The sequence below is a fragment of the Sinohyriopsis cumingii genome, chromosome 7 (assembly GCF_028554795.1).
Source record: "Sinohyriopsis cumingii isolate HCF-2022 chromosome 7, ASM2855479v2, whole genome shotgun sequence".
NCBI classification, from domain to species: Eukaryota; Metazoa; Mollusca; class Bivalvia; order Unionida; family Unionidae; genus Sinohyriopsis; species Sinohyriopsis cumingii.
Genome location: NC_142967.1, coordinates 31,119,615 through 31,147,139, shown reverse-complemented (window position 1 = coordinate 31,147,139; position 27,525 = coordinate 31,119,615). Strand labels below are relative to the sequence as shown.

At 34.7% G+C, this 27,525-nt stretch overlaps 1 protein-coding gene across 1 annotated transcript in view; it reads right to left on the bottom strand.

The window, feature by feature from the left end:
* The window catches only part of LOC149794969 (protein mono-ADP-ribosyltransferase PARP14-like), a 137,181-nt gene extending 109,994 nt beyond the window's left edge, over positions 1 to 27,187 (bottom strand). The window contains exons 1-2 of the mRNA XM_089964629.1: positions 26,948 to 27,187; positions 22,310 to 22,431 (exon numbers count right to left, since the gene is read on the bottom strand). Coding sequence (XP_089820755.1) covers positions 22,310 to 22,431; positions 26,948 to 27,119 — 294 coding nt within the window. The 5' untranslated portion in view covers positions 27,120 to 27,187. The remainder of the gene's footprint in view (positions 1 to 22,309; positions 22,432 to 26,947) is intronic.
* Between the last annotated feature and the right edge of the window lie 338 nt (positions 27,188 to 27,525).

The following is a 27,525-nucleotide window of genomic DNA, read 5'->3' as shown; positions in this document are numbered from 1 at the left end:
TACTGAATTCGTTTCGTTGGTGGTAGATAAATTTGACATATTGCTTGTTTGGATAACCACGCTCTAGCAGTAGAATGTTTAACCGCTGCTGCATCAGCAAGTTTACCAATTGCTGCTTTGCCTTTCCATTATCCTTTTGGTGAATAATAAATTAATTCCATTATTAATTACCAGCCCCAAACGCTAATTTACTTTTCATCGCCGATCTTACTAACCAACTAGCTAATGATTCTCTGATATTTTTATTTTTTATGGAATTTAATGCATGAATTAATTTCACATCTGCAATATGTCTGTCTTGTAGATTTTTACTTTTATAAGCTACATCATGAATATGACAAGCTCAATCAATAGCGTTTACTGGTTCCTCGCCTGGCTTTGGTTGATCCTGATTATCGAGTCTGATATCGAGTCGAGTACCAGGACCGCAATAACTATATCCTGGTAGATGCTTTTCTCCTGGGTATTTAGCCCATGGAGTACCCGGAAACTTTGACATCAAATTAGCAACATCACCACCGCGCTTATTAGGTAAAAACGAAAATTTCTTTCTACCGCACACAGAACATTTTCCACCATACGCTATTTTTTTATTTTTTGTTATAACTGTAGCTAAATCAGTAGTCGGAGTTTTAACTCTACAGCGTAAACAATATAAATTCATGTTATAATATATATGGATATAATTGATTTCTCAGCAACTCGGCAGCGAGAACCTGTTAAGCATCATCCTGCGCTACCGAATTCCATCAGAATGATTATCATAGGACCATCTGGATCGGGTAAGACACAGTTATTACTTAATCTGATAATGAGATGGTTGAAATGGGATAAATTATATTTGGTAGCACCATCCGCTGATGATCAACGATGTTATGAAGTATTAAAAGATTTTAACGAAAACGCGCGATTACTGGACGAAGATAATGATGTTATAGAGTTTATAACAGATATTGATGAAGCACCGTCCCTTGATTTTTTAGACGGATTTATTAATAATTTAGTTGTGTATGATGATGTGATGCTAGATAAACAATCAAATCCAGCCAGAATATTTTCTCGCGGCAGACATAAAAATACAGATGTGATCTATGTTACTCAGCGATATACACAAATACCAAAAGTGATCAGGGACAATTGTAATATTTTAGTTGTGTTTAATGGTGTAGACACACACAAGCTGCGAAATATTCATCAAACTTGGTGCAGCGGTGACATGGATATAATTAAATTCAAAAATTTCTTTTCACGAGCGCAAGCTACTCTGCATGGATTTATAACAATAAATTTACATGATCCTAGAACAAGATATCATGTGGGTCTTGACAAAATATTTGGATAAATTAATAAATTTAATTAAATAGATATCATTCATATAATGAACAACTGTGCGTGGTTAATTCAAGGAACAACAAATAAATGCAACAAAAGGTGCCGTGGAGAATATTGTAAAAAACATAATTATATTTTAAAGAAAAATCCTCATGCTGGTTCACGAAGATGTGTTGGATGTAACAACGGCATTAGAGGATTATATCAGATTTGCAAAAATTGCGGTGGAGATCGATACAGAAGTTTGATGAACTATTACAGAAAAAGAAAGAACATAAATCCAAAAATAGAAAAACCACCATCAGAACTTGAATATTACTTGAAGAACAAAACAAAAGATTCCCATGATTCAGATGAAGATTCCCATGATTCAGATGATGATTCCCAATATTGATAGCAGCAGAGAGGGTTCGTCTACAATTCTGTTTGGGACAAACAATAATCGTAGACGTGGTATCGACCTCTATGAAGGGTCACTATTTTTTGGGTCTAAACACAAGGGTGACCCTTCCCTTAAGTGGTCTGTTCACCCTCTCTGCTGCTCCCCCAAGACATGCATGATGCCACCATTGTGACCCTTTACAAAAACAAGGGCGACCGCAGTGACTGTAATAATTACAGAGGGATCTCGCTCTTGAGTATCGTTGGTAAAGTGTACGCCCGCATCATACTCAACAGGCTGCAGTTGCTGGCGGACCGTGTGTACCCAGAATCACAGTGCGGCTTCAGAGCAGGCAGGTCAACGACAGACATGATCTTCTCCCTACGACAACTCCAAGAGAAGAGCAGAGAGCAAGGTCATTCACTCTACATGATGTTCATCGACCTCACCAAGGCCTTTGACTTGGTCAGCAGGAAGGGCCTTTTTGAACTTCTGAGTAAGATCGGTTGCCCCCCAAAACTCCTCAGCATGATAATCTCTTTCCATGCAGATATGAAAGGAACAATCCTGTATGATGGATCCTCCTCAACCTCCTTCCCAATTAACAGTGGCGTGAAGCAGGGCTGCGTGCTGGTACCAACAATTTTTGGGATCTTCTTCTCCCTGCTTCTGTCCTATGCCTTCGACATGTCCACCGATGGCATATATCTACACACCAGGTCCGACGGGAGGCTGTTCTACCTGGCACGACTGCGCTCAAAGACCAAGTGAGAGCTGTGCTCATCAGGGAGATGCTTTTTGCAGATGATGCAGCTCTTGTGACCCACACCAAGGAAGCCCTCCAGAGACTGGGAGACCGTTTTGCTGATGCCTGCATGCAGTTTGGTCTCACCATCAGCTTGGAAAAAACAAATGCCAGCGTGCAAGATACCACCATTGCCCCTTCCATCAAAATCAATGCTGTCACCCTGGAAGCAGTCAACAACTTTACCTACCTAGGGTCAACCATCAGCAACACTCTCTCAATTGATATGGAGATGGACAGAAGGCTTGGAAAGGCAAACACCATCATGGCTTGATTAACGAAGAGGGTGTGGGAAAACAACGTGCTGACAGAGCACACCAAGGTCCGAGTCTACCAGGCCTGCGTTCTCAGCACCCTTCTATATGGAAGTGAGACCTGGAGTACCTACATGAGGCAAGAACGCCGGCTCAACTACTTCCATATACGGTGCCTAAAACGCATCCTGAAAATCACCTGGCAAGACCGCGTTCCACACAGCGAGATCCTGCAGCGTGCAAGTACCCCCAGCATGTACTCCCTGCTGAGCAAACGCCGCTTTCGATGGCTAGGACACGTCCGATGCATGGAGGATGGAAGGCTGCCAAAGGACATACTATATGGACAACTTGCCACTGGCATGAGAAGAGTCAGATGCCCCTCACTCCGTTTCAAGGATGTATGCAAGAGGGACATGAAGGCATGCAACGTTTCACCCAATGGCTGGGAAGAGCTGGCCGAGGACCGAGACACCTGGAGACTAACGGTAAACAATGGCATATCAGTCGCTGATGTGAGGAGAGGCCAGTTGGTGGCAGAGAAACGTAAGAGAAAGAAGAACGCGGCAGCAACCACAGTAATGCAGACTTCCAAGTATGTCTGCACCAACTGCAATAAGGACTGTCACTCATGTATAGGCCTGCACAGCCACGGCAGACGATGCCAACAGAGACAGACAACACCCCAAGGGCGCTATTTGCATGGTCTTTCGAGACTGAGTCGCCAATGATGATGATGATGACCATGTCTGGTTAAAATTCAATTGTATATATATGCACAAATCAATGTATTCATAAACTCGGTCAAGAACATAACTTCAAGCCAGGAACTGACTCCAGATCATAAAGGTCTATTTTTCAAAACTTTTCCATAAATTTACAGATATCATGGTGGATTCTTCTGCACCATTTTCACTGAGGACCAATTAAATATTGCAAGACACATTTTAATGAAAATCCCTTGTCAGTACAAACATTCATGCAAGGTGAGTGATATAAAAATCTTTTAGAAGTCTTTTTGCCATGTCTGAGATCATTTGAGCAGGTAAGAACCATTTGCATTACCACTAGCTGTAAACAAGACCAACGAGACATCACAAGAAGTCTTTAAGTGAAATCCCAATGCAAATATAAAAATCCATTTAGAAGCAGTAACAGTAGATAAGATTTCCAAGATGGCCACCATGACGGCAATACCTAATATCATATTTACTTTGGAACAAAACAACAATACTAAGTCTTTTATTAAAAACCCTACATCAGTATCTTCTATTAAAAACCATATGTGAATATGAGAATCAGTTCAGAATTATTAGTAATAAAAAGATTTTAAATATAGCGATGGTGGCAACCATGTTGGTTGTATGAAACCATATCTGATAGGTACCATTTCAATTAGACCAACTAGACATCACAAGAAGTCTTTTAGTGATTACCTGATTTTAACACAACCATCTGTTCAGGAGGACTGATACAAAATTATGTAGTGGTATGCGATGGCTGTCATACTGGATGTCACATAAAATCTTTTAGTAAAACCCCATTTTAACATGACTCAAGATTTGTAGTAATTTCAAAAATTTCTAGATGGCCACCATATTCAATTGTTGCAGATGTGATGATATCATTGTCATAATTAACATAATCTGAGAAATCAATATCATTTATGGTGCATTTATGTCAAATATAATACAACTGTCTTCATCTCAAAACTTAAAATACATAAAAATTTAGAGTAAAGTGTGTCAACAATGACTGTAAACAGTTTAGACCCCTTAGCAGTGAAATCTGAATAGAATTATATAAGCAATAGAACCTAAACAGCTTAGATTCATTAGCCACCCCAGTTAGTTTGGTTGGTCATATTTTTTGTAGCTTTTACAAACTGAATCTGAAGAAATTGCATGTATGCAACTGTACCTGCAACACCTTACATGGCTACCTTCACATGTCTGACTCATAACACTAGAGTTGTTTGTGACCTCAAGCTGTTAGCAAAAAGGAGCTCACAAGATAACCTTCACTTCCATGATGACACCAATTGGTACATTTGAGAGTGGACAACTAACTAACCACAGATTGTTGGTCACTACATGCAAGTTTTGGTGTAACAAAACTGATGTCCCATATGCACTTTTGTATGCACATTTAAAACGTGTTATAAATTGAACACAGACACCATTTTATGTAGTTTTCTATAAAAAATCAGAAAAGAGGTCATAATTTTAATGTGAAATGTTTTAATTCTATGTTTTAATTCTACAATCCATCTTGGTGTAAATTGCATATCAAAAAGTGACGAGGTATTGATATTTGAGCCAAGTAACACTTTGACCCCATTATTTTTGTAATAAATAGTAGGTCATAGTGATGCAGTGTAACACACATCCATCCAATCCCAAAATACACAAAAAGGATAACTGTTTTTATTAGTTTTACATCAAACCTTTAAAAAGAACACTGTAGTGACCAAATTCTGGTCTGAAACATACCCATCTTAAGTTGCACTTATTATAAGTTTTATATAGGTTTTAGCAATATAGCACATACACAAATTCTAAGCAACTGTAAATAAATTCTGGAAAGTTGGGTTCTGTGACACAGTTTTGTGTGTAACATGTTTATTCCAATATGTAGGCAAGGTGCAAATGTTTATGTAAATAAATTTTATTACAAGTTTTAATATATACTGGAAATTAGGAAATAGCAATCACTCCGGTAAGCAACATATATCCATCATAAAATGCACCTTTAGTTGATGTCGTTTTGAAAATGGTGAAATGGAATGAGAACCTAAACATAATTTTTACCCATTTTTTTTTCTTCTTCAATAAATTGTGGAAAATGATCACAGTGATTCAGTTTTGATGCATAATACATGCTCATCCCATGCTCAGTTACATAATAAATCTGATGTTAGTAAGTGGTACACCATAGGATTAATAGTGTGGGCCAGGTAGACAGATAGATGGAGATACACAGATAGATAAAGTAAATTTCATATACTGCCCACTTACTGAAATGAAAGTATATAACAAAATATTTTGAAAAGGATGTAACTCAAGAATAAGTGTATACTTTAAGTGGGCATGAGATGGGGTACTAAGCTTCAATTCAAGTCCAAGCCCATTAAAATAACAATCTGCAGGTTAAAAGACATTTTTTTCCTGGTTATATTAAACTTAGCAAACAGCTTCTGCGCCTCCAAAGATACAACTACTTTAGAAAATTTAAAAACAATTTGTTCTTTAATTTTCAAAGTTAGATGTAAATTTTCATGGATATTTTTCACCTGATTGTGATGTATAAAACAAAACAAATGGTTGCTATGGAGGCAATAAGAAAATCCCAAGACTAGAATGTCACATGGAACATTTCCTGAATGTTTGATAACATTATGTCACTCCCTGCATTCATGCATGACTAATAATGAATAATCTACAATATTGCATGCAACCACTCATTTCTTGGACTATTTCATGACAATTTTCATGTGAAGAGTTCTTTGGTGCCAAAGTTACATAATGGTATTTGAACTAATGGAAAGTTATTTGGGAACAGAAATCTTCAGAACAGCATGTCTACATGACTTTCTGTTTTATCTGTTCTTAACCCAATACTATAATAACCTCATGCTAAAAAGTTGATGAACAATCCGTGACAAAAGCAGCTAAAAGAACATGCTCAAAACACCAATCATTTCACAGCAAAGCCACTAGACTACCATGTACCCCATCAAAGTCTACAGCTATGATCTTGAAGGTCACAACAAAACAGTGAGATGTGCCATTATTTTGAGATTTTAAGTAACCAGAATATTATATGTCAATTGCAGGACCATTTCCCTACCAAATTTGATCTTTACCTTTGAGCCAAAAATCTACCAGTTACATGATAAGGACTGTAAAGCTGGGTTAAATTTCATCAAAATATCTGGGGAGTGGGCAGAAAGTAATATCTTGGAGAAGGAAAACAAGCCAATGATTTATTTTATTTCTTGTTTCTGACCTATATCTTGTAGGCAGTGAGCAAAAGTGAAGAATGCCTTAATATGATATTGCCCTGCTTGATATGTCTATAAATTTTGGGCATCAAGTTTCATGTCATAATTTACCATGACAACAGAGTTGCATGTCACCGGAACACTGGAAGTAAAGGTTCATGCCTTGAGTTGACCTTGAGAAATGATCTAGAGCATAGCACATAAGACAGTCTCTAATCATTATAGATCAGTATACTGTCTTTGAAATACCTAAACAGCTTCAAAACTACAACCTGGTTATAAAAAAAGAGTGTCTTACCTTCAAGTATTACGTATATCTATACTGTGTGCTTAACTTTTGTCCACGATTGTAGGTTGTACTTCAAGATAATGGACATTTGTAAATATAATGTTGTTGTAGCTAACTTTTGTCCATGATTGTAAGTTGTAAATAGGATTTTACATAGCATTTGAGACTGCAACATTCTTGGTTCTGTCTTGTTTATAATTAGACTGGAATTTTCCATGGAATGATTCCCATCTAGGTCAAGTGAAAATGTGTCTAAATAGGGCTTTGATAAACAAGTAATTAATTCCTTTTCTATATCACTCTTTGGGAATCCATGATCAGCGTTTGCAGTTATGTTCATATATAATCTGAGAGGAATTATTACTAAAGTGCTCATTGACTTTTTGGATATATACACACTACTTTTGATTTTTGTGAACTCATTGAAAGACATTCTGGATTACATCATTGCCTTACATCAGGACATTCAAGAATATTGAAATTCATTTGGAAAATTTTGTATTTCTGGACTTATGATTGGACATTTAAGACTGTTTGAGATTTAGATCACAAAAGTCTAAGAATCTCTTGAATTCTCACTTTGTACTGTAGAGAAATACACTGCTTGTTGATTTTACTTAAATTATGGTTTTGCTCCTTTCTGTTGCATATTTGAAGACCTATAGTCATAACACAAGATAGAACCATGAAAGTGGTACATGAAAAACTGTCAGGTCTTCATGGATATAAGCATATTCAGTTTCATCTCTCTAAATTACACAAGTTGTTTTTCAAGATTTGGCAAGAAAAATATGTATGTCATTTAATCATGACCTTGAGACCAATACTGTGAAAGTCACACAATAATAATAAAATATGTAAAAATGTACAATACTGACAATACCGCTTTAAAAGGCTACAATAGGTGTTATACATAACCTTGAGATGACTCATCTTAACTTTAGACTCTGGATAGTGGTACAAAAAACAGCAATCTAACCAAGCAGCTTCTGAGCTACAGCCCCCCCCCAATTCTGACCTTGCAAACTGGATCATAAAAGTGTGCTAAATGATGTCAACTTCAGTCATGATGTATGAATACACAATGTTTCGTCTCATTATTACATCCTTGTAAATTTCTGATACTATGTCCAGTCAAAAAACAAAAAAAAATAATGATTCTCTATGATCTTAACCTTGGTGGAAATACCATGGAAAATCAGTGACATTTACAAGTTATGATGTAAACATAAGTTTCACAACCTACAACAGTTTTAAAGCTACAGTAACAATACTAAATGTGAGTAGCCTCAGCTGTGACTTTGATAGGGTCATATTATGGTACATACCTGATACACCCTATACACTGTGACTTTGATAGGGTCATATTATGGTACATACCTGATACACCCTAAAGCTGCAGTTTAATAGGGTAAAATGTTTCATTCCATTATCTGTAACAATGTAACAGCTTCAGGTGATAATCTGGGCACACAAAAAATGAGACTTGAGAACTGGCATTATATAGACAGTGTATCCCCCAGGGGTGTAAAATTGAGGGTACAAAAAAAACCTAGGTGTCAAAACTGGGTGTCAAATAAAAAATGTGGGGGTAAAAAATGTACTGACAAATTTTCATACAACTCTTACTTTTTCAGCTTGAAATATGATATTGCAACTTGCACAACATACTCCTCTCTCCCTCTCTCTCTCACTCTTTCTCTAAACATACAAATACACCAACATGCACAATTAACAAACAAATGCATTGTCCATTCAAACAATAATTTTATTAGTTCATTTTCTTTTAAAGTCGTACTTTTAACAGTCTCCTCAACAATATTATAGCCCAATACATTACATATAAGCCAATACAAAAAGCCAAATAAATCTTTTTAACCAAATGGGAGTTAATTTACTGCCTTTCATCAAATGTGTACTATCATAGGTTTCATTGTACTTCGTCCTAGAACACATTTATCCAAATATCAAGGAGGATACTGATTCATCTTCTTTCTAATAAGTTACACTTGAACTTTAAGATCTTTCTTTTATTGCAGTAAAAGTTAAAAACCAACAAAATCTGCAATGACCCGCTGACTTTGTAATCCAAATAACGCATTTGTCTCTGAAGTTTACTGATTTCTATGTGTGAAATAATGTCTTAGGTTATAATGTGTTCTCAAGATATCTTATGGTGAACAAGGGCCTATTTTTAAAAATTCTAAAATCCTGTCAAGAAAGGATTATTCACTTTTGCAGTCTTTGCAATCACGCGATTAGAAGTCACACCGGTGATCATAATGAAAATTCCAGTCAAGGGAATAATTTTCTCCATTTTTCATTAAAGTCAGATCCACAGTTACTCTTTTGTGTTTTGCTTCTTTCACTTTCTTCGCAGGGCCCCAAGTGGCCGAGTGGTCTAAAGCACTCTCCGTTACGGATCACTGCCATCTCACCTCTGTCTGCATGGGTTTGAGTTTCAGATTCGGCTAATGTGGGTATGTGAGAAAGCATGCCAGTAGCTTCTCGTGGGTCGGTGGTTCTTTTCGGGGTTTTCCTGGGTTCTTCCACCACCATTAATACTGGCTGCCATGTATAGCCTATCGTGTGATGGGGATCCTCAGAATAATTATTTATCCAATCTTCAAGCTGTTACACAGAGCGAGAACTCTGCACGTGGTAATACTGGGAGATGTAAACAACCAGAAAAAGGGCGGTAAAATCTACAAACATAGAGATGGGTGAAGAGATTATATTTCAATCAATGAACGCGGCTGCGAAATATTTTGATATTAATCCGCCTTCAGTACAATTTGTCGCGGAAAATACAAATAAATCCAAATTTTCTAAGAAATATAAACAGAAAATCATATTCCAATATTGTTAGTGAGATAAACTATCATCACTATCAAGTAATTACCATAAATTGCATATATTACCCATTTATTATTTTGGATCGCAGCATTTCCCCCATATACTAATGATTTTTTTACTTATGCGAAAGGGAGATTACTCCTGTAATATAGTTTTATTCGTAGATTTCCGATTTTTATGGTCGTAATTAGTTAATTAATTATCTACATCGTAATTAATATCAATAATTATACCAAAGAAAGATATTTATGGTTTCTAACTTACAAAATAGAAAAATAAATGTATTTCACACCGTACAATATAGCGAGCTATTTTTAGATCTGTTATGAGAAATCGAGGCAAAACACGCTGTTTTAATGGAGATATTTACAATCTGTTCAGAAATACAGAAATATTTAAACCGATCTGCAGGTCGTAAAACGTTGATGGTGCAGTGGTAGTATGTAACTATATTTTATCAAGGCAGAGCCCGCTGTTTTAATGCAGATATTGACAATCTGTTATGAGAAATCTTGGCAGAACACGCTGCTCTCATTTACATATTTACAAACCGCTGTTTTAATACAGAAATATTTACAATCTATTCAGAAACCGCTGTTTTAATACAGAAATATTTACAATCTATTCAGAAACCGTTGTTTTAATGCAGAAATATTTACAATCTATTCAGAAACCGATCTGTAGCTATATAATAACTTCTGAAACATATTGTTAGATAATTCGATAGTTCAGTTGATAGCGTATCTGGCCGTGATACTCACGGTATCAGGATCGAATCCCATGACCGACAACTGTTGGTGGTTACGCATATTAGCGATTTTTATAATTAATTGGGGCACCGCCAGCCCCCCTCCGCTCAGCAGAACCCCTCCAACCACGCGTCACTGGTGGTTGATACATGTTTTGTATCACTCACAGGCTGATTATTGGATGGGGGTGTTCTGCTGAGCGTAGAAAATGGCCTCATATATGTTTGTGCCGTCCTTAATTAAGATTTCATTCATTGTATATATTTCAATTCATTCATTGTATATATTTCATAAATGTTTCTGCTGTCATTCATTCATTGTATACTTACTGAACTTGCTAAAACACTCGAATAGAAGTTCAAACGTAGGGATTATCATTCATCATATATGTTTGTGCCGTCCTTGAAACATCCTTGTGAGCTCGCTAAAATACTCGATTTGGGGCTAACACGAGGATATATATTTTTTTTATTTAAAAAATAAATATATACTAAATAATGAACTACGAAAATATTAATGATGTAATTGTTGCTATTAAAAAATTGGAAAAAGATGAAATTAATATATCTGATGAACTAAATCCTGAAAAAATAGTTTCTGATTTTGAAATTTTACAAGAATGCAGGAACCAGGACATACACACACTATCATCTGAATACAAGTTTATGAAACAGATTCAAGCGGCGATGTTTCATTTGCTAGCTACCATAGAAGAAGATCAAGTGAAGGAACTAGTCCCTCTCTCTGCCGCAGTAGAAAAAATCGGATTGGAGTTATCCCACGAATACGAGGCAAAAAAAATAATTAGTACCCATATAAGACAATTAAGAAAAATTATGTTAGCGAGTAACTTCGTTAGTGAAACGATCCAGAGTAACTTCGTTGGTGAAATGACCGAGCACGTGTAATATTTTATTTTATTCAGAAACATTTTTGTTTTATCTTAGATCTTTATTCTTTATTTTATCAGAATGATTTTATTTTTTCTGAAATATTTTATTTTTTCTGAAATTTATGGGCTAGTTGGTACTCAGAACCATGCAAACCAATCAATTTCATAATTCTGATGGGCTAGTTGGTATTCAGAATCATGCAAACCAATCAATTTTGTAATTTTGATGGGCTAGTTGGTACTCAGAACTATATAAAATGATCAAATTTTCAGAAAAAATAAAATATTTCAGAAAAAATAATATATTAAGATCAAAGATCTATGATAAAATAAAATGTTTCAGAAAAAATAAAGATATTTTTGATAAAATAAAATGTTTCTGATAAAATAAAATGTTTCTGATCAAAGATCTATGATCAAAAATCATTACGATAAAAGTCTTTAAGACGAAGATCTACGATCTTACATATAGATTAACAATCAAATCCTCATTACGCAGGTCAATTAATCATCCTATGTGGTCTGTGAGTTTGAAATTTATTCATGACAAATACTGATTATGTGTACGTAGATAAACAGGATTGGTTGGCTCTTGCACGATCAAATCGCCAGGGGGAACTTGTGGTATGAACGTGTATAAGATGTATCCTTGTTGAGTCTGATTTGATTTTCTGAGATCTATTTGAAAGCTGCCATCGATTACGTCACAAACATGATTAACCGTGATTGTCGATGTTATATTAACGATTCCGGGGGATACATGCCTGCCGCTTCCCTATGGATCATTATTATATCTAAAAACGGTTGCTCCACACAGCTAATATTTCATGAAAGTTTTTATTGATAATATCATTGAGTGATCTTATTAATTCACCGGTTTCAAATCATGGAAGTGTAAAATTTAATAAATCCACTTCAGTTATTTTATAATGATCAATGTGTGCTTGTTTGATACTATTTTTTTCTCCTGAGTCTATATAAGTACTAGCATTTATTACTTCAATAATAGTCTGATTAGTGTATTTAAGATGTAATACAATTTGATTTAAATGTTGTATCGTTGCAATGATCTGATGTTTTAGATTGATATTGGGATACTCCAGGATATAGTTTTTAAATAAACATGCAATGTCGTTAATGTAGTTGTGCATTCGGTTTTAATTTCATTAACTGATGATTTGAAATTTCTTTCATAAACAATATCAGTTGAAGTTTTTATATCAAAATCAATGATAGAAAACGGTACCGTAGGATATCTTTTACCATCTTTCAAAATGTAATAATTATCCCTAACAGTCCATGGATACAAATTTTGGTATTCTGGAGTTGCTGTACACTTGGCATCGTCAGTGAGAAATTCATTTAATTTTGGTTCTGGTGGTCCTTCATGCACTGGTGCAATATCAGGCCAACCCAGTACGGATCTTATCGTGGACTGATAAATATCAAAGGCATAATCAGGCGAGTTTATTTCAACCACAGAAGATAGCGTCGGCTCATGAACATTAATCGATATTTTTTATTCTTTTCCTGTTATTGATTTTATTCTACGCGCAAGTTCCTCATTGGTTTCTTCGATCTCATAACTGCCAGTTGGCATCCCAACAACGTTCCAGTCAGGTGTTCCATCTGGTTTGTTTTTATTAGCAAATACAAGTGAATTATTTGCTGGTGTACCATCAAATGATTTCGATCTGATGTTTGGCCAGCTGTAATATACTCGTAATTGTGCTAACGCGATTTCTTTTGCGCGAATCGCAGTTGGAAAATTAACACTAAATTCGGGATTAGTCGAGCTTACCGAGATCAACGTGGTCTTGTGCAGAGTTGTGTTTGTCACGATCTGCTGGAGTAGCTCCTGTGATGTCATTATTAATACTCATACTTTAATACCAGCGCAGTTGTATATTTTAATCATCTCTGAAAACTCAAAATCAGAAATCATTTCATCACTGAGGCTTGCTGATAACAACGAAGATAACTTCGAGTAGGCGACCGTCGCTGTGTGTAATTGTATCATGTAATCGGATAATTTTTCATTCATGCAGGTGCATGTTTTTTTTGGTAATGATATCAAGCACACCTGCAATAGTTGTTGCTGCTGAAATACAAATAGTTACGGCTATTGGTGCCATCATTATCACCGCTGATAATATCACACCGGTTCCAGCAACAACAGCAGATACTGAATAAACGATCACGTCAACGATAACTAGTTGTCATCGATATTTCTTTACAATTGTATCGTATATTGTTCGACTCGATCTTTTAACGATGCCTGCCATTCACGCGCTTGATTATACCTAAATTTCTGAACGTCGATTGAGGTACTCATTATATTTTATGCAGTAACCAACTGAGGTGTTTCAGCTACAAATTCCAAACACCACCAGTAAGATGTTGCGGTTAATTTCCTATCAGCTGCTTCCAGAATAAACGTTTCTTCGTTTCTGTTATTTAATACAACAGATACAACTCCAGAAAACTTATCAGTTGAATGACGCCATGGATACATTGTAAATATTTCAAATTTTGTGGCACTGAACACAGATAGCCTGTACACGCCAGTAACTACTGCAGTATATTTAATAGTATTATTCTGCTGCGACCACGTTGCGAATCCAGATGATACTGTGTATGCTATGTTGGTAATATGCCCAGGAGTAACACCGCTGCGAATTTTAATCAAACTGGTTTTATTAAGGATCTCAGGAATCCCCGCTGCGATGTCTTGCTGTGTTTGTTTGATCGTGTCAATGTTCGTCTTGATATCAACGAGTTTTACGTCAACGGTGTGCAGATTACCAAAAAATTCCTCTGCGGTTTCATAAATTTTTCTAAAGTTTCTATGAAGATTTGTGAACGCGTGTAAGTGAACGTCATACTCGGCCCACAACGTGGATAATTTACCATCTGCGGTGTTATAGTTGACGTCAACATACTTTTTTGTTGCTGCGTCTTCGTCGGATAATGGATCCGCTAAAACTACTATCTTATTCCCGTTCATATTGAGTTCTCCCGTCATTGTGTCACCGGTATTTTTCACGCGATTAGCAACACTTGTTGTAATTTGATCTCTGATGGTTATAAACGATATACCTGAATCCCTGATTTTTCCGCTGTCAGTAAACACAGGGATATTATCCGTGACCGCACTGAGTACTCGTCGAATTATATCATTCCATTTGATATTGCTGGTTTTTAGTTTTCCGTATCGGTCCTGAAAAATAATAACCTCATCTGGGTCAACTCCAGCAAGATTCATGATATCAGCGAGGTCATCTTTAGTCGAGTACTTTGACAGATCAATGTCGCCGGACTTTTTCTTAATGCGGGAAGAGCTTAAATATCAACCATTATAGAAGATCTAAGATCTAAAATCTGTTTAAAACGAAGCGGTTGCTTGTATAATCATGCACGACTTTATGTGGTGGTTTAGATGATTTTGATATAGAATTAAGTACATTAATTACTTCACGGCCGCATATTGGCGTTTCTGTCATTGTTTGTGTGGGTAGCGTTGAATACCAAACTTGCGCGTGCAGTGGTGCAACATACTTGATAAATGCAATGGGTGGAGCTAACCCGTATGAATCAAAATAAACGATTCCACGTGGATCAACCGCATATGATACCCAATGAGTACCGGGTCCTGAATTTGAGTCAAGATTAATAATACCTGTTTTGAGTTTGTTTGGTTGTTTTGGTAATTGATCTCGCATAAAAACACCTCTAAAGGCAGATATTTTTAGTTGTTTAGCAGCATTAAGTAAATCAAAATTTGATGCTGGAACGTCTAATGTGTTCCTGGAAGCCTCAGACCTCTTCCCCAAAGAGATCCTGGCAATCTTAGGCTGCGCCCTTTTTTTGTATCCCTTTCCTGTTGCTTTCTTTAGAGCCATTCCAGCAGCTGTTCCAACAGCACCTAACGCGGATGCTTTTGCGGCTGGAGCAGCAGCAGTTATTAATGCTGGAATAGCCGCGAGAAGTGGAAAAATACCACCTGTTTTAACCATGTCCTTGATGGCACTTGGAGAAAGATGAAATTGAACCCCAGTTTTTGATTCTAGGGCTTTATTAAGATGTTTAATCTGGTTATTTGTCAATGATAATTTGTTTGGACCGCCACTAGAAATTTGATCTCGCTTTAGTGATATTTTTGTTCCGCATTTGCTGGCGTTTTTTGATTGTAATTTTTTACCTGACCGGGAGTCAGAACAACATTAACATGACTGTATGACATTTTATGATAAATACTTACCACGCTCCAAATAATGATTAAAGATTTTCCACTGGTGCATCAATGACTCTCATTCGAACACTACCACCTTCAAGAAACATTGCTTTATCACTAAGCATAACTGCGATTGCTCTATAATCAACACCACCTGTATCTAATTTTGCTTTAAGATGTATATCAACAACAGATTGTTTTGATAGATCAAGATGCTCCAGTGAAAAATAATAAATCGGATACAAGGTTCTGAAATCATGTTGTGATATTTGCAACCCAGTATCTACATTTTGATCACGTCCCATGAATGACATCAAACGATGATATACACGTCCTATATGATTTTGTTCATAATTTAGTTGTAAATTTTCTGCTGGTTCTTGTTGTCCGTTTATCCATAAGGAAATATCTGTGATACCAAGTTTATCAAATATCATATGAGAGTGAGTTTGTGAGTTTAAACGATCATGGTTTTGAAACGCAATAAAAATATGCCATGGAGAAGAAACACCTTGTTGTGATGCTATATGCCATGTAAACTGATCGTTAACATTAGTTTGCATACTATCTGTGCTTGTTGTTAACCATGACAACAGGGATTTACCACCTGTGTCCATGAAAGAAAGTAATCGCTGTTCCTCTGCGATCGTTGGAGTCATTACCGGCATCCACAATGAAAGTTTCGATAATATTACTTTACCAGAATCACCAGCAGGTCTCAACAGAGCATCGCTATCATCACTATCATCACCCTTTCTTGCCAAAACAACCATGTGTCTAGCTCCAAAAATAACCTTTCTAACATTTCTACAAAATCCAAAAATATGCGATAGTGGGATTGTACATGAAAAACTTCTATTGGCTCCTAGCAACATATTTTTACGCCTTGCAAATCCCAAGTTGAAATTTGGGTTAGCACCATGAACCACCGGCCACACAGCAGCATCAGCGGTATCGTCAGCAATTCTTGGTCGTCTTATATTATACTGATCGCTTTCAGGGTGACCAGTATTATCTTTCACAAACATCATTGTGGGACCTGATGATCTTGTATAATCATCAGAATATCTTGCTAATCCTATTATTGTTGTAGCAACATCAACATCTTTCTGAATCGATTCGATATTTTTTCCATCGATCATATAAGTGGAGCTATCAAACAGTGCCATAATACCATTGTTGACAAATACAACTTTTATTGCATCTGTGTAATTGGCATTAGTTGTTCTTACAATTGTACATTCTATCTCAATAAAAGCCACAGCGGGTAGAAAATATCTACTTGTGTCATGAACTTGTAGTTCAATTCTTCCACGTTGATCTGGTATTCGTGCGTCATAAGAATAAAACTGATAATCACAAATGCTGTGTCGGACATGCACTTGAACATTTTATTGTAATTATTTTCATCTAACACGTTGATTACCGCGTTCGGGAAATTCCACTTCGGGAAGTTCCACTTCCTGATATCAAACTTGAGATAAATTCCTTGGTTCACCGAGTCCTCGATCTGCTAACGCTGCTAGTTTTTGATTTGCAGCTTGATTTATTATTTTACTGACTACTGCGGGCATCACTTCAGTACTTGGTAATTTTACTGGTTGTTGTTTTCGTCTTATTAATCGTGCTAGTCTATCTTTGATCACCGAGAACGCCTTACCAGCAACATTGACAATTGCACCGGAGCTTTTTCACGAACAACATCGATAGCTTTCATCGATAATTGTTTTGCAACAGGTGCTACTTTTGGGGCTAACCTTGTAAATAATCCCTGAATAACATCTCCGTAAATTGCTCCATAGTTTGGTAATCGTGAGTTTACTGCTCTGACTGATACGGATTTACGATGATTATTATGTATGATCATGTTATCTTATTTATCATTTATGTAACAACTAGTCACTATAATTATGAACAAGTTCATCGATAAGTTCTCGGTAAACACCGATATCCATGACGCCACCGCGAAATAATCGTTGACAAATATCAGCTGCTTCATTGGTTATTTCTGGTGAGTTGTTTCCGGCAAGTTTTCCCCGTATGAGAACTTCTAACCATAACACATCATTGAGGATATTATTAGGACAAACAAAATTATTTCTCACTGTATTCAGGGAACAAAGACCACTTCCAGTAGCATCAAAAGAATCATCGCCAGGATCTCTTTCTTTACCCAGTGAACGTAATTTCTCCCGTTGTTTAGTTTCTATATCTCTGAATATTTCTTCTCTTTGTTTCCATTCTTCTTCTACTTTTTGCTTCATTTCTTTTGCCATCTGTTTCCTTTTCTCTCTAGATGGTTTCAACATAATCTCTTTCTGCGGTGAAGAAGATTGTTGTTGTTCTATCTGTTGCAGAGGTGGATGAAGTTGATATGAAGGTTCCTGCTGGGAGAGTTGTTCTTGCTCTAGTTGTTTTATTTTCTTTCTATAAAGTCTTTTTACTTCTTCATCAAGACTTTTATATTCTGGACCTCTAGCTTGTTTTTTGTTTCTATATATGCGATATATCCCTTTAATAAGATTATCATCACTTGCTTTTTCATAACGGGATTTTAAAATATTAGATTTATTAAATATACCAAATAATATTATTTTGGGTAATTTTTCTCTTGTAGTATTTTTAATATCTTCGACAAACACTTTCCTAAATCTTGCAATCAATTCTAAGTTTTCTTCAACTGGTTCGGGTTCAGGTGCAAGTTCCTTTTTCACGTCGGCGACTTCAGTACGAAGTTTTCCAGTATCTTCACCAATGGGTGGAGGTTGAGCTGCAGCTATATTAGTTGGAAGATCTCGTAAAATCTTTGTCTGTTTGGTTCCTTTTGCTATTTTTTCAGTCTGTGCTGCAGTTTGTTCTAATACTGGAAAAATACCCTTTTTCCTCTTCTCATCATCCTCAATATCTCCCCATACAGTTTTTTCAGCAGCCGCTGCAGCTTTTTCAGTAGCTGTAGTGACGGGTTTAAATAACCTTTTAGTGCCTTCCTCATACTCAACTTGTGATTGTTGCTGCGCTTGTAGGTTTTCTCTAAATGAATCTCTAACAGGAAGAAATTTTTTGATTGCTTCTAATCGTTCTCATGCTATTCTTGCAGTATAAGATTCCGGATGTACCATTTTATTATAACATAATGATTTAATTAATATAGCAGCAGAGGAGGCAGGACCTCATGAAGACGTAATTGCGTAAAGCGCGTACATAATAAACTAGAAAAAATCACCAATGACAATGGAGTAATATTAATTGGAAATTCCATAGAGATTGTCTCAGTAAAGTATTAACGCTTTTTTAAATCTGTCAACGTTTTTATATTTCGATCGTTCGTAGGAAGGCTTATTTTCAACATTTGGACGTTCCTATAAAGTGGTCTGTTCGCCCTCCCTGCTGCTAGACTGGTGATCAGCATATTGCATCCTAAATGTGCAGATTTCCAGTAATAATTTACAACACCAGTCTCTCACTTTTGATCAATCTGCTTGTATCTTTTATGACTCTTTCAAGATGTTTCAAGGATTGAAAAACATATTTTCCGCAATTTATAAGAACAAAGAATAAATAAAAAAGGTCAAAATGGCTAGTGTTGCTTACATATGACCAGTCCATGGCTAAATATAGTTGGTCCCAGACCTAAGACAACTGTAATTTTCAGGCCCTGCACTGATATGAACATTCTGGTGGAATTACTATATAACTATGTAACTGCATGACTGGATACTAAGCTTTATCTTAAACTTGAATACTGCACAGAATAATTAGAACTAATGTAATAAGATTATGATGGATCCAGTTTTAAAATAAATCATTTTCCTAAGATCTTACAAAAGAAACTCTAATGTCATATCTCTAACAAGGCTTTACAAATTTAAAAAAAGTAAGCTTGCTTGGGCAAGCTAACTAGAAAACTGAACTTGTCCAGCAGACAAGAATAGAACTGTGCTAACTTAACTTTTTTTGATGTTGTAATATATCATAAGACTTTTTGGTATCTCTGTTTAAATACCAACTAATCATGCAAAATTTAGTATAAAATCCAGTATTAAAAAAAACCCAGGGTAAAACCTAATCCTAAAGTAAAATATTAAAATGTCAATGATTTCACCCTTTGATTTTTTTTCTGGGATGTCTCATGTCCAGTCACATGACTGCTTCCACATTCATGTCAGCCAATTTTAACCTTGAAATCGGCAAAAGATATGTAATTACTCTTTGACAAATGCTTATTTAATCCAATTAATTATTTTCCAAAAGATGAATATGTATTTTTATCCTGCTATGATCACATAAACAACAGATTTTAAACACTACATGTGGGTGCTAAATTTTCAGGTGGCTAATCATCTGAGATATGTGCCTTTTGATTTTAAACACAACTGTGAAAGAAATCTTACAGGTTATATTATTAATTATCATCACCTAGTAATGCTCAAAAAGCCTCATATCCTGATGCCCAGGTCCCCTCTAACTTTACTTCAGATCCCTCCTACATTGTAAGTGAAGTGCCCTCCAGCTTGTCAAAAAAAGTATCGAATTTGAAAACATTGATCACACTGACAAAATGTGGAATTTTATTTTCAAGTTTTTGAAAGCCTAGTAAATTATTAATATTCATCCCCATGTATGCCAACTGCCCTTATGAAAATCATCTAAACACTGCATTTCTATTAAACAGTGTAAGCATTACAAGGCAAAAACAAGTGATCTATGAATGGGGAACAGATTGTCTGGGTTACCTATAATTACTTACTCACTTGGCTTTAAAATACATGCTGGTGCATTATTCAAGACATTTTAATTTAAAGTTTAATGACTAATAATTCAGTTATCCCTTGCTCATGCTGACACTAGTGTAATGCAACTCTGGTTAAACATTAAGTTTCACTTAAAAACAACATCAAAAGTGTAAAGAGAAATTATTAAGCAAGATACATTTCGGATGCTGATGAGCATCAACACTGCTGATGCAGTAAGGAGGACACTGATATAGCAACAGGACATTTGTTGATGTTAGGACATAGAGGAAAATATTTCTTTACATGAAATAATTAGAGACCTGAATAAACACACAAGACAATTTGCTATGATTTTTTAAATTTCTTTTCAAATTTAAAGTACAATGCTTTGTGACAAAAAAACTAAGCAATATTAGGGACCATTTGGACATGTGAAATTTGAGACAGGTCTTCTGAATTGTTTTAAAATCACCAGCCCTAGGCCTGTGTGAAAATATTTTCTTTGAAAACTGCCTAGTCAGGATGAAATCAATGACATGTTTCAAAACAATTTTTGACATACTGTTTGTTTAGAGTTGACAATCTTGGCACATTCAAGCTCACCAACTGCCATGTCTAAGTTCAGACTTAAAAGTTAGTTAATCCCATTTATGAAAAATATTACAAATATTTCCTATTTGTTAAAACTTGTTTTAAACAGTACAGTCATACATATTATCAATTCTGCTTGAATATCCCTGAAATAAAGGATCAAAAGAAACTGCCAGAAGTTATTTCTTTGAAGAATGTGGTACACACAAACATGAAAGAAAGATACTCATATATGTAATGTGGTACATACAAACATGAAAGAAAGATACTCATATATGTACTGTGGTACATACAAACATGAACGAAAGATTCTCATATATGTACTGTGGCAAGATTACAGAGTTCAAAACTTGCAGAACATAAAGCATAATGTAATGAATACATCCTCTCTCTCTCTCTCTCTCTCCTTCTCTCACTCTCTCTCTTTCTCTCTCTTACAGACTGTTAGACTTGCCTTACATACAAGTACTTTGCAAACATAAGCTTGTCTGTATTGAATTAAAGCTTATCACAGGAGTCAGGAAAGTGGATTTGTGAAGCCCTCCATGTCAATTCTTGATCTGAGGAGAATAATTGTTTCTTACTCCTGCATTTTCATTGAAAATCATGACAAAATGAATTAATAGCATAAAAGGGGTAGTTGCTCTCCTAATTCAATATAATGAGAATAAATATCAATTTGTATACTGAGTTAATAAAAAACATAATAACAGTCAGGATAAAGGCCTATTTTTGAAGGTAAACTGAACAAAGACTTTTTTGCCAGAATAGTAAAATTATTTGTCAAGGACGACAAAAAGCCTGTATCATTATGGTAAAATAAACAAAGCTTGAAGTTCCAGAAGATTCCAATTAGGATCCCACAGGATAAAACAAAGCTTGAAGTTCCAGAAGACTAAAATTAGGATCCCACAGGATAAAACAAAGCTTGAAGTTCTAGAAAAATGCTGCTGGAAAAATCTCTTCATCAAGCACAATAATCTTACTGCTATGGTTGTAACTGGACCAAGCCATGACTTGTCCCCCATATAGCTACATGATAATTAAAGTGGAATGTGTGTTCAAAAGGTTATACCACTCATATTCTGTTTAAACATTATTTTAAAAGGCAACATTAAGTATAAACTTCAGGCAAAAATGACATACCTTGATAAATGGCTGCTTTCGAAATGCTGCTGACAAAACTTACCTCACGTTTCTCAATCCAATCATCAGGAACAATACACTCAGAACAGTAGTCTGGAGTCACAGTTACCTCCCCTGATGGCAGATTAACTTTCCAGCTTCCTTGCCTGATAAAATCTCTTGCAGCTGCAATTAATGAAAAGAATAAAAAAAGAGAACCAGTTTATCTTTCAATAATTTCTTTTAAAAAATGACACTTATCTGATAACCATTTCAAAACCCAAAGATATGACTGTTTTTGTATATAAAATTTGTATTAAGTAATTGGTATTAAGTATTGGCTTTTGTCCAATAGTATATGGTATTGTATATTTAATTTGTATTCTGTGATTGAACTTTATCCATAAGTGAAGGTAGGAATTTGAGTCTACCTGGCTAATGTCTTTTTTTAAAAATACAACATAATACATGGCTGATTTTTTTCTATGATTTTAGATTATACATTAAAATCATTACTGCTTGGAAATAAACATGGTTATCTAGTTTCTAGAAGGTTCTTGTTTATGAATTTGATGTGAAAATTACCCTCATTCTGGTTCTGTTATTGTGTCTTAGTTTTATATAAGAGAAAAATAAACAGAACTTCTTTACTGCTGTCTTAACATCGGTCTTTAGAGGAAGCAATTTTAGTTGTGTTCAGTTTAATTTAAAAGGATTTATTTATTAAAATTATTCACTGGAATTACAAAATGCTCATTAATACTTTTGGACTAATTCACTATTTTGGGATTGTTGTGAATTCATTTAAATTCATTTTGGATTATGTGATTATGTGATTGTGACACAACAGGACTGTCAGTACATCAACACTGTTCCAGGCTGTTTGAACATCAGCACTTTCAAGATTGGAATTCATTTGGAACATAACTGGAATTCATTTAGAATACTCTATACTTTTGGACTTGTGATAAAATGCTTAGGACCATTTGTAATTTAATTCAGAGTACTGTAAGTTCTTTAAAATTTGGACTTCGTCATCTATGGAAATAAATTATTTGTTGAATTTTATCGAACTTGTTGGTTTTTGCTATTTTCTATTACTTGGTTGAAGACCAAAGAGTCGTAAGATATTTGGGAGGAAGCAGTAATAAGCAACTTACATAAATTCAGTATAATACAACAAACTATTTATGAAATCTGTTCAGTTTTTAAAAAAATCTTTGTTAAAACATAAGTATCAATTTTATAGCTAAACATATAGAATGCATAGCAATTTTATAAATAACATATTCATTCTACATTGACCCTTGGCATATCTAGGGAACTTGCTAAAACAAAAACAATATTTTGGCTTGATATAGACATGCCATAGAACAAAATGGATCAATAGTGCAATACATTATGCAAATGTTGGTTAAAACAAGATGATGATACATGAGGGTAAATGATGGTTTAAACAAATTCCTGTTAATTCTCAATATACAGTACACATATAGGGATCACAGTCTTTAAGTTTCTTTAACTTAGCAAATAAAATATCTGAAATAATTGCTGTTCAATACATTTCATCAATAATCATCAATGTATTTCAATTACAACAATTAAGATGAACATGACACTTTACAAGAAATCTGAAAATTGTTTAGAGATTACATAAGAAATTTCACATAGAAGTTGGTACTATTATCAATTTTTGACACATCAAAACTTCCTAATCTGCCAACTCGTTAATTTTTTTAAAAACCTTAGAGCTAGAATAATACGGAACTCTATTAATACTGAACTGTTACCAAACTGTAACATGTTATGGATTTTAAAGGGGAGGAACACTTTAATTTATATGTATTTATGTATAATGGGATGGTTTAGAGACAATGGCAAATACATAATTATAATACTGAGTGCTTTAGACATCTAATTTAAAATGTTTCATGGCTGGTCCAGACATCATATTTAAAACTACTGAAAACAACCTGCAGAATTAAAATAAAGATTTTGTTAGTTTGATTACATATCAGCAATGGATATATGTAGTAGGGACTTTCAATATGATTTAACTGTTTTCCAATTTTCTAGTCTTGTACATAGTCATGCTGAATAGAATCCACATTTCAAGACATGTACGCTTATAAGATACAACATAAACTCTTTCAGAAGTATATCAAATAAAAGACAAAAGTAAAAAATTTGACATCCTTAAAATATGGGCCAAAATGCGTGATACAAACAAAGTTCTTTTGAAATAATATTTTATCTTGTGATACATGATTATAAAAGTTCTTCCATGAATTCATGTAAAAAAGACAATAATGCACAAATTCCTGGAGTGTAAAGAAACATATTATACATCAACAATAAAGATGCTCAATCTGACAATGTAAGTGCTTGACTTCTGGATCAATTACCATAACCAAGCACTTACGTGACTTTTTGCAATCATGCAATAAGGATGTTTGACAAATATTATAGTTATTTGAAATGTTTTACCAGCTGCATGTAGTTACGATTGTGAAAAGATAGGCATGCAGTTTTTAGTATTTTGGTTTAAAGTCTACTGTTACAATTCTAATGAATATGACATAATGTCATTGTTATAACACATCATAACTGATGACACTGTGCCAATAATAAGGATAGAACATGAATAATGAAGTACCAGCTTTTGCAACCAAACCAAGCTGTTTATGAGTGGAGATACATCTAAGAATGATAACAATCAAGTCTGAACTGTTTCTTATATGATACTTTCTCCACATGAATTGAATGTTTAATTCCAAAAATGTATTTATCAGTTTTCAGAAAAACGTAGTCCCACATGATTTCATTAAAATAAATAAAGTCTAAAACTCTTGGTTGTGGTACAAAATAAGTTTATAGCTTCATTTTTAATTAGGACAAACAATGAAAGTCATAGTAAGTCACATTTGTCAGAACTCATCTCATGAATAAATATACCCTTTGTTCTACACAATATTCAAGAGGAATACATGTACCCTTTGCCCAATGCAATATTCCAGAGGAATACATGTACCCTTTGCCCAATGCAATATTCAAGAGGAATACATGTACCCTTTGCCCAATGCAATATTCAAGAGGAATACATGTACCCTTTGCCCAATGCAATATTCAAGAGGAATACATGTACCCTTTCCCTACCCAATATTAATTTTCACACAAATTATGGACCTTCATAAAAACTTTATCATGTGTGTTTATAAACTAATTTCTACATAATATATCCATGTTTAAGTTATATGAAACTCAATAAAAAAATAGAAAATGCTTTTATTTACCAAACCAATGTGGAACAAACTCCATAATGGCATTTTACATTAACTGATGACTCAATAAGTACATTATTGTACACATGTTGAAAAAATCCTCTACTTATATATAAGCATTCAAATGATTTTTCTTCCACAAGCAACTGCTTGTACATACTCAGATGAAAAGCTGTATCTTCATTATAAAATAAATATTGCACTGACTTTGGGTTTGTTGACATTTAAGTATGTAAGGAAGGAAATATGAAAAATTAATAACAAAGCTACTATTATTTAGAAAATTCTTTGTCATTCATATATATATATATATTGAATAGCAGACTAACTTCTTTGCAGTAGTGTCCTCAGTTAAATTGAATGCATTAATTTGGGAAGGAACATTTGCTTGAATGAATATATATATATATATATATATATATATATATATATATATATATATATATATATATATATATATATATATATATATATATATATAATAACCTCACCGAAATCATCATACTAAATTAAGTTTCACACAATAAGATTTATAACTGACAATGTGATAAATATCTTGGGAATAACTTGGCATATGCACAGATTATTTCCATCTTGCTGAAACAACCAAGCAGGTCTACTGGATTGAGGCTTCAGAATGTAAACAGAGCTCACTTAGAAATACAAAATTACAGAGATATATTCAACTGGTTGACCGCCTCCAGTGTTTATGATTAAAATATCGTAATATATAAAAATAAAAAGTATGGGAATTTCAATTCTTTTAAAATTTTATTACTTTTGAGTCTATGAGCTGCTTAATGTCACATATATGTGGATGTTTATTATGTCGGGTTCCAATGCTTTTGCATTCTAATATATCAAAATTAATATAACAAAATACCCTTAAAAACAAATCACTGTTAAGCAGCAAAAGAAATTGGGAAGCTATAAAGAGTTAGGTCCCCTGACAATCTATCCCTACAAATAATGAAGTTAAACAACTGTATCTTTTATCTTTATTTATTTAAAATTATTTGTCATGCACATAGAGAAACACTCAGTCAGAAGAACGCATGATCAGTTTAAAAGGATGGGCAAATAATGGAGTAGATGCTCCAAGGATCCTGCCCAGGACTTGTGGGAGGGGGCGGCGCAACTCATTGAAATCGTCAGGGGTGGAGGTGGGGTCTTTTTTTTATATAGTTCCATAGCGTCATAACACTTTAATTCTACATTGAGTACCCAAATCGCTAGATTAAAGGGATCGAATCAGCTGGGGTGGTTACTATGTGACCTCATAAAGACCAATGAACATCGATAAATATTATACAGGGATCATACTACCAAAGCACGATGATTGAGAGGAAAAACTATACATGGATTTGGTTAGTTATGTTAAAGAGATTTAAATATAATTTAAGTGAATTAAAAGAGATAACCTTCTGAACTGGAAAACAAAAGAATCCATCTCTTGTCTGTTCTGCTTTCACTATGGCTATGAACCTTCAACACTGTTAGGTTTCGTTTATCCAAACACCTCTGAAGATCTTGCTCTGTAGCATCAGGGGATAATCCTTTGATTAATACACAGCTACTTGATATATCTGCCATCTTGAAATAGAGCTCTGATTTTCTAACCTGATTTTCGTCTCATCTGTATCAAAAGTTCATGTTTTATCTTCCGTTAATTATCTTCCGTTCTACTTTCGTTTTCCATTCCAGGGAAATTTTTGGTCTGGTTTACTGTTCGTTTACATTGACGTAGCACTGAATGCTGTATTATCGCGGTACTTAATGTTGTTATCGGTACAAATAAACCCGATCTGATATTGCTGCATTGTTACGAATTGTAAAGTTTTTCTGAATTTTCCTCATCTATTCCTATAAAAAAAATCTCTGTCAATTTAATCACGTAAATGTAAATAAAACCGCATATCGCAGCTGAACAAGATTATCGTACCATGGGGGAACAACTCTATATATCGCAGTAGGTCACCTAACTTACGCATGGTAGCAT